The 9,869-nt window shown below is 34.3% G+C and overlaps 1 protein-coding gene across 1 annotated transcript in view; it reads right to left on the reverse strand.

The window, feature by feature from the left end:
• LOC106689936 (solute carrier organic anion transporter family member 74D) overlaps positions 1-9,869 on the reverse strand; it is a 30,141-nt gene that overhangs the window by 15,622 nt on the left and 4,650 nt on the right. Inside the window, exon 2 of the mRNA XM_014435163.3 lies at positions 4,087-4,414. Coding sequence (XP_014290649.1) covers positions 4,087-4,318 — 232 coding nt within the window. The 5' untranslated portion in view covers positions 4,319-4,414. The remainder of the gene's footprint in view (positions 1-4,086; positions 4,415-9,869) is intronic.

The following is a 9,869-nucleotide window of genomic DNA, read 5'->3' on the forward strand; positions in this document are numbered from 1 at the left end:
GGTCTCGTGGCCATCTTCTTTTCAGGCGCCTCGGAGGATTGTCAGGAATGGAAGAGGAAGCAAGGTTAGAAACTAGTGGGTTTGGGTGGTTAGGGAGTTTGTAATGGAAAGAATGATATCTGGTTCTGGCTAGGTAGATCACATATGGAACATTAAGGTCTTTATGTATGATTTTATTTGTGACAAAGTAAGGAGCATTGAGAATTTTTTGGATTGTAAGGATTGAATACGAGAGGAATTCGAAGGTTTAGTGGAGCCCCAAAGCTCAACTCCATATGTCCAGATGTGTTGGAATTTTAGACTGTTTGTCTAGTAAGTGCAGTAATAGTCGAAATCGACGTGCAGTTTCCTGTCTTTTCAGTCTGGTGTGAGGATTACAGGTTAATCGCTTGTCCAAATGTAGTCCAAGGTAGCGGATCTGTTCGACAGGGGTAAAAAAATAAAAATATTTCGGGATGATGAAGAAATTAGAGTGCGTTGGAACAGAACTTCATGACAAAAGTGGTGAAATTGCGTTACATCGTACTTCGTTGCATTCATAATAAAATTTAATTGTTATAACAATAATAAAATTGTGAATTTTTTTAATGCAAAAATTCCAATTTTTGATGGATAATAAATAATGTTTCCAGAATTTTCAAATCCTTCTCCAATTACATTTAAATCGAATACTCATTAAATTATACTAAATTGGCAAGAAATAAGAACTTCTTAGATGTTTCTTTTCAATGCTTCAACTATAAACTTAAATGAAACAACCTATTTTTAAAAAGTGAAAAATTTATTAGTATAATAAAACCTTAATGACTTTTTAGTGGTCTTTTTCGAGATTTAATTTAAATGTAATCATGTCATATGTTTAATAAAGCGAATTACAATTTAAATATTGTTAAATATTTGGTGGTGGCCGTGCTTATTGGGACAGTACTTGAGCGTTCTGGGGGTGGGGGAGAACAGGTTCGAGCCTGTTTCACTTGGCACTAATGAAATTTATTTAGACGCAGTACTATGGAATAAATTTTGAGCTCCCCAGCTGGCTAGAACTTTATCTCTTTGGAATAACTCTCTCTTCCTCAGTTGGGCAACATGAGGATTATAATTCAAATGAACATATAATCAGAGAATGGGATAGTTGCTTAATTTATTGTCACTTAATTAATTTTACTTTGATTTTAAAAGGAATAAAAGTGTTTAGTTCTACAAATTTGTACTATTAAAGTCGTAAATCAGCCCTAAGTAAATACAAATAAAGAAATGTTGATAAGCTTTTGTATGTTTAGAACGGGCTCTCTGAATTGACGCCTCATTACCACTCTACAAAAGCATAATTAGAATTTAAATTTAAAAATGATTTAAAATTCTCTGAACTCGTAATTAAATAATTTTATGGCGTTTTATGTTGTTTATTTTTTCTTTAAAAAAATCCTAAAAGTCCCATTATATAGCTCCAAAGAGTTGGCAACAAAGCCATCATTTTAGCCATGCTATGAATGGTAGATAGCAGGAATGAAATACAACAAGAGTAAGCAAATAGTTGCAAGCATATCAACCAGCACAATTTAAGGTAAATACAATAAAACTATTGCGTGTGGTGTTCGTCCTCTATCATATGTACTATTATATTATCGCAGAGAATTTATTTAACTTTTATCAAATAGGAGTAAGTTTTAAAACGCAAAACTTTTAGGAGGCACCGCTTATGAGCAAAACCATTGGGCCGACACCGGGGTAAGATAGGTTTCCAAGATAGGTAATGTCTGAAACCCTTTCCTCCCCCGTATTTTATGAATTTATTCTTACATAAAGGTAGCCAATGTATCTCGGTATCTCTCCTAATATTAAATACTACTAATACTACCCCTAATATTAAATACTCATTTATTTAACTTCAAAAAGTTCATTGAATGTTATAGGTAATAATGAAACATACTTTAATTGAGTATTGCCGCCATGTTAAAAAAACTGAGGTCTGGCCAACAACTTTATGTATTTCGTTCAATGTATGTATATTGCACCTACTGTTATTGCCCCTACTGTTATTACACCTACTATTATTACACCTACTGTTATTACACCTACTATTATTACACCTACTGTTACTCGTATGTATATTACACCTAGTGTTAAACCCACTGTTACTCGTACGTATTAACACATACCATCGCCTCCACTAATATTCCTTAAGAATCGATGCCTATGAACTTCATGTTGGGTTATAGCCCACATTCCTATCTACAACGGTCAATAAAGGATTTTTTTTCTTTCCTTCTATATATTTTTCAAATATACACAAATACAAATATATGCCTATCGATTACCGTACAATTAAAGTAATTTTATAAAATAAGAAACAGCTCATACAAAATTCACTGTTACTCTTGTGTTAAGAATTAAAATTTACTCTTTAAATGTTCTAACAATTACTCGTAGTATTTGTATAAACAATTACATATATGATATTGAAACGTTCTTTCTTGATCGAAAAATATCAGTTTAAAAGAACATTAAAAATTTATTAATGCATAATAGCACAGTAATTGATTTTATATTAAGTAATCAAATTTAATGTATCACGAATCAGAATGTAATGATATTTTTATTTTTAATGATTAATTTTTTATTATGATCCATTATATTTACATCCCACGTTTACAAATTTCATTCTATAATAAAATAGTATATTTCATAATGATTAATCGCGTCAATTTTTTTTATTTGCAGTTTTCAATGTATCGTAGAAAAAAAGCATTTTCGGCTATTTTTGTCGATATGATTACGTCTACGCCATGTTTATCTATTGATTTTTTTTCGGAGGGTCCATCTCCGGTGTTTGTGCCAATAACAAATTTTTTTTATAGATTATTGAAAAAAATTAGCTTTAAAAATTTTGATAGAACTTAACTCATCTCCTTAAAGCTCTTAAACATTTTATAAATATAAAGCAGAAAAGAGTAAAGAAAATCTTTACAAGTAAATTATACTTTATGAGCAATACATACGTGGAGAGGCGTAGCTCAGTGAATAAGGCGCTGTTTTATTGAGTAAACTTCACTATTGACGTTTTCCTTGTTTTTATCCGATGATTGAAGGACCCAGGTTCGAATATGGTTGATAATTATTTACTCTGTTATGTCTAATTCTGTCATAAGTCTGTGGGCTCAAGACCTCTGGGGTCCACCTGACCTAATAAAGTGGATCCCTTAATTGGGGAAAAATTATTACAATTACAATTACAGAAATTGATTGAAAATTACAGTACTTTCTTACTAAGTACTTCATTCTTACTAAGAACCTTCGTGGATTGTAATTCTTACTAATCCTTCGTGGATTGTATGAGTGAAAACACCATATATTTATAATTATGTTTTTTGACAATAAAAAAAAAAATTATTTTATGGTCTAAGAATAGTTTGGAGGTAATTTTCTAACTAGGGTTTCAAAGCTGACTGTCATCATGACTGACATCTTAATTGTCACAAAATATATATCATCAGTCTTTGACGAAACCTATGAAAGGCTACTTGGTGGCGGATAGTGTCAAGGTGTCACCTTAGCATGGCTTAAGCAGCACCAATTTATATTGGGCCAGGAGTTAAGTGGATGGGCCCACTGAATTTGGATTTCTGGCTGTGGCTTGAATAAGTTGGTAACCTTTATGACAAAAAAAATAACTTTTCTTTTTTCTAAATGTGCATCTTTTAAAGCAATATTTGTTTTTAGGCTATTTAGAGATGAGGTTCGTACAGCAACCAAATTGACAGATTGTCTCATTTTAACTATTACCTTACTGTACGCTGCAAAAAGGTCTAATGGCCAAACGTTTTAAATTGAGTGAACAAAATAAATCAAGGTATGAGATACATTAACCGTTTAAATACCTACTCCCTCCCATTTTTAGCAATAGGACTAAATACTAATTTACATTTTTACTACTAATGTATTGACTATTTATTTCAAATTGGCCCTTTTTCCAATCTCTTCCAGGTACAGATATGATTGAATTGAAGCCAGAGGTTATTCCTCAAACAACAAATATCCCTATTATTATTTATTATGTAAAGTTAAATATTAGAGATGATGACTTACCCATAGTTTGACTTGGAATCTTGAACCTCTTTTCCATCGTGGTAAAGATACCACCGGCGTAAGAAAACGAGGCGGTAAACATGCACCCAAGCAGGCCATACAGAATCACATAGGCCTTGTAGTTGGCAAACTTCTGCAACCATGGTCCTTTGATGAATCCTATCCCACAAGTTGTCTCCTTCGAGGGCTTGTCCCTCAGCATGCCTTCCGCCTCCATCTTGTCGCCTTCCATCTCTTTTTCTCTCTCAACTTGAGGGAAATGTCCACCCCCTATATATGTACATTACTTCTCCCCTCCCAGCTCATCCTTATCGCGGCTGTCTTCGTCCTGTAAATTTATGTCTTTATTATTTTTTCAACGAAAAATGAGAATTTACAAACCAGTTACTATGTTCTTATACAATTCTTTAGTTTGTAGTACAGTGAATACGGGTTTTTCTGAGTGGAATTAAATCCCTCCAAGACAATCTTTATTTTTTTTCTTTGTTGTTGATACCTTATTGACACACTAAAAGTCTATGGAAACTTAAGTGGGTACAATGTGAATTTTCGGTAGCAATTTCCTTTTTTTTTTTTAATCATGAAAAAATCTTTTGAGGTATCAACTAAAAAAACTGAACAGAATTTGAGAGGCTGTCTTTAGACTGCCTCCTGTGTGGAGATGGTCAGATGATCGGCGATCACATATTTACATGTACGGCAACCGCGGACTTAATTTCAGACAGGAGTAACGTGAATAAAGCTAAAATACTGGGGTGTTCGAGACAAAATAGCAGAAAAAAAAAAGTGAAATGATATAAAGTACTGAAAAACTTAAAATGTTCGCTTATTTTTCATTCAGTGACCAATATCTTTAAAGCTATATAATGCAATAAAAAAAATATTGAAATTTTTATTGAAGTAGTATAATTTAAGGTCTTTATGGTTAATGTTTATGATATAAATTTTATAAATACCTTACATTTATTGTCAAATGACATGAAATTATTTAGGTAATACTATGGAAACTGCAACTCATACAAAGATATTGTATAGGGTACACTTACTTAGCTATTAAAGTTCTAATAGACATCTGTAAATCCAATTATTTCTTAGATATTTGCCAAAATAAATTTTTAAAATATTGATTTTAGGATTTCGGTGTTTTAGGGACCATTTTGTTATATATTTTCATTTTTAGAGCCGATAACATAATATTTTCAGGCAGTGAATTGAAAGATTAAAAAAAAATATGATATCAGGAAAAAAATCCAAAAAATTCTTTCTACTTAAGTGAATGTCAAATCCTTTTTAAGTCTTGTTTCACAGCGTAACGGCTCGTGGGCCATAAATGGCTGAGGATATATTTGTTATGTGAGACATGTTTCATGAAGAAATTATTTCTATTGAGCGAAAGCTGGTTATTGGAGAAGATGGTTGAGGGTGTGGTCAGCAAAAAAAACATAAATAAACAAAAAAATATTTATTTATGACGACGCTTCGACCTGGGTTATCAGGCTAACCTCCCTGATCATAATCTGAAACTCAAGGAATTAAGATTCCATCCAACTTGTAAATTTTAATTTATTTTATATGTTAAAAAAATAAGTTGATTTAAATAAGTTGAAAAAATAAATTTCTATTAGTTATTTGTTTTATTTACTCTTTATAGTATTGAATTTCGTTAAAAAGGATTAAATTTATAAAATTTCAGTAATTGAGAGATTTTTCTATGTAAGCTTCAAATTCTCTCCAAATGAGACGAGATTTCGCATCAGGTCTCATTAACCAGTGATTTTTACAGTCCTACTGCGTTTCGAACGTTTTGAAACTTAATTGCTAGACAAGTAAAATTTATGAAAACTAAAATATATATGTATCTTGCTACACTAGCACAGAATCTGTTTATAGAAAAGTATACTTTGCTTACTAATTACTATCTCCAGAGCCAGTATCGAATCCGAGAGGATTATAGCGGTACAGGTTTATATATTATTATTATTATTAGATTTATATTATATATAAGTTATGTAACAGTGGGAAGAAATGTACGATAAAGGAAAATGGTAGTGGAAAAACACACATTGAATATGAAAATCAAGTTTTATTGACAGCATCCATCCACACACATTCTGTGGAACGTCATGTACGACGCTTCAAATTGAAAATGTCGGAGGGAGCCACAGTTGCGGGATTCGCAGATGACGTTTCAGTTGTAGTGGCGGCGAAGTACGTGGAAGAAGTTACCATCATCGCAAACCAGGCTGTTGCTACGGTCCGAGGATGATGTCTTCGGTAGGCCTACAACTTGTAGATCACAAGACCGAGGTTCTACTAGTAACTAGCAGGAAGCAGACTGAGTCCATCACTGTCACGGTTGGTAGGAACGAAATTCGTTCCCAGTCTAGCTTAAAATACCTAGGAGTCATGATCGATGCACGTATCCGCTTAAATGTTCTGACGGAGAATATCAGCACCAAATCTGCTAAAGGAGCATCCTTGTGTCACGTCTTATGACAAACGTTGGAGGTCCCAAAGTCTAAGGCCCTTGCTATGGTTGTTCCCTCCATTATGTTATATGCAGTCTCGATTTGGAAAGAAACGATGGTTACCAATTCATACAAGAGAAAATTGGTTCCAGTTTATCGCAGGGTTTCTTTAAGGACGGTTAGTGCTTTTCGAACTGTTTGGAACGAAGCGGTGTGCGTGATAGCCCAAATGCCACCTGTGGAACTCCTTGTCGAAGAAAGAAGCAGGGACTATGGACGACGCTTACACGTTTCCAGAGAGGAAGAGCGAAAAATAACCATCGACTAGTGGCAGCAACGTTCGGAGACTACGGATTCTGGGGATGTGGACTCCAGGTTAATACCCGATGTGGGCTCGTGGTATGGCTGCCAGCATGGTGAGGTGGATTTTTACGTAACCCTATTGTTGACCGGACATGTATGCTTTAGAGCTTACCAGTACCGTTTTAAACTGGACAACACCACCACACTCCAACAAACAATCAACAATCAACAAACAACAAACAACAAAAAGACAACACCAACACCAGAATGCCCTGGATGTCAGACTGCCGAGGAAACCGCAGAGCACGTGTTTTTCACTTGCATTCGCTTTGCGGCAGAAAGAAGTGAATTGGAGAGAGTGTGTGGAGGACGCATCACACCAGAAAACGTGGTGAGCTATATGCTACTCTCAGACCAGTACTAGAACGTAGTGCAGAGATTCACCACAGTCGTCCTCAAGATGTTGAGTGAGGAAGAGAGGGCTAGAAGACATGACTAGCATGGAAACGTGAAAACCATGCGAAGAATGCGAGACGGCATTTCCCTCCATGAAGTAATGCCTAGCGGCGGTCCCGTGGAGAGGAATGAACAGGTGTAGGGCGGTGGTTGTAGTGGGTAAAAATCCCACACACGGATAGGTACGGCAGGCTCGGAAGAGCAGAATGGCCACCATGTAAATATTAGCTCTTCTGAGGGTCACAAAGACCAACAGAACGGTGTCGCATAGAGGCCCCTGATGTTGCTGGTAGGAATCAGGCCCCTAGACCTCAACCTTAAAAAAGAGGGTGTTGTTAAACGTAAACTAAAGAGGCAGAGTTGGCTGGAAGCGCTACCGGAAAGACTCCAGAAGAAGATCGGTGCGACCCCAAACTTATAGAAGAAGTAGCTGCAAAAGTACAGGACAGAAGAGTAGAATGGACGTTGAATGGCGAGCTATATTGGTGCCACATTAGAAAAGTTCTTTTCCACTATCCATGAAAGATTGAAGACAAATTGGGCTCTCCCACTACTGGATCTTGCAGATCCTGACATGAACCGGAGGGTTTCGGGGAAATCTACAGAATTCCGAAAACAATATCTACCCCCGGTATCCCACGCTCTGAGTCCCTAAAAGAGCAGAACAAGTGTTAGTGTATTGCATTGGCATGGAAGGACACTAAGCCGTGTTATCAAGGAGGATCGAAATTTTTTCTCTTGCTGAGTCGGACGTTTACCGTTTGGAAGAAAGAATTATCCCTTCTTCGTAGAGTTCATTTACGTTTGGAAGGCGGTGGAGGGACTCGTGCATTTCGCGAAGGGAAGGGCTCCATCACTCAACATCGTCCAGTCACTAGATGAATAGGAAGCTGACCCAGACTGAAACAGGAGAGCTGGTGAACTGGAGGAAGCACACGGACAGAGGTGGAGATTAACTAAATGTTCTTTATATAAGGTAGTATATGTGAACAGTTTAATCTTCCTTAAATAATTTCATTAATTATTCGCTAATTAATAAGAATTAGATTGCATTATGACTTTTGTAGGTTTTTCCTCGTCACCTGAAGAATTATCTCGGCTTCGTATATATTAAATAAAATATATAACCATTCATAGTTATCATCATGGAACATCAGTTCATACCTGAATGTACCTTATAATTTTCTGTCGAAGTGTTCACTATAAATATTTAATGGGTCAATATTTAAATGATGCTTTTTAAGCTCATTCAAAGCTATAACAGGGTATATGATTTTTATTTATTGTATATTTATTGATCATTACAATACATCACATATTACAAAACATTTAGTTTAAAACCAGAGTACTCTACTATCATCGGTTCACACGATATTAATTGTCTAAGTCGTGATATAAGGTTAACTGATAAGAACGTTGTGTTTGACAACTGAGGCCAGTATGACGGACGGCGCTGTTACGCTTCACTTGTGTCTATAAGCTAGACCTAAAATAAATTATAGAATCACTTTAAAACATGATTATTTTATATAATAAAGCATTCTATCGTATAACATGTTAACTATTATTGATTGGGAATTGAAATTTTAGACTTCACCGCATTGTTTAGCTGATTTCATAGAGGTTTGAATTTTTTTTTTTGGGGAGGGAAATAGTACTTTTAAAGCAATAATTCTGGCATTAAATTATGGTATGCGCTTCTTAGTTTAAGGCAAAAAATTGTAATTTTTTTCAGTTACAAAAATTATTTTTTTGGTAAATGACCTCAAATAATTTCAACCAAATAACAAACTATATTTATTTCTTAAATATCTAATCCTTCATTAAGTAATATACTACTCTCTTCAGTTTGATCGTCCTAACTAAATTTTTATCAGTTTTAAGAAAGTAAAGTTTTATATATATTTTTTCTGTATCCCAGAGCTTTTTGTTCTTAAATGTCATACATTTGAGTAGTAATTATTATATCTACAAAACAGATAGATTATTTTAATTATTAAAGATATCATTATATTATAGATAATTTTAAATGCATCAGATAGAAATATATCAAACTTCAGATAATTGAAAAACAAAATGCAATTTTGCAGATTGGAAGTAGGAAGGTAGTATCTTATAAAAAACAGTTATTTTTTAGATAATCACTTGGTAAGTTGGCAAGGAGTGACGTCATGCCGAATGTATTGGAAGTCTTACCATAGTTTAAGAAATTGAAAATTTTCTAAACAGTAACTGATAAACAAGATTTACGAAAAAATTAAGATCCCTAGAGGCTCTATTCTACAACACTCAAAGTGGGTGATAATGAGATGTGGTGAACAATGTAGTCCACAGGTTTCGAATGTAAATAGGTGACAATGCAGGTGCTTCAGGTTTCGAAAAATGTTCACCGAGAGAAGTGTTTTTTTTTTTAATTATGGTTGATATGATTTACAAAAGAAATTTGAAAATCGTACTTCTAAAATAAATTCTTTAGTCTTAAAGTTGTTTCATTAAAATCTGGAACATATGAATAAATATCCTCATATATTTGTATACTCTTATAGAGTAATTTAT

The sequence above is a fragment of the Halyomorpha halys genome, unplaced genomic scaffold (assembly GCF_000696795.3).
Source record: "Halyomorpha halys isolate HHAL.00 unplaced genomic scaffold, Hhal_1.1 Scaffold1526.1, whole genome shotgun sequence".
Taxonomy (NCBI): Eukaryota; Metazoa; Arthropoda; class Insecta; order Hemiptera; family Pentatomidae; genus Halyomorpha; species Halyomorpha halys.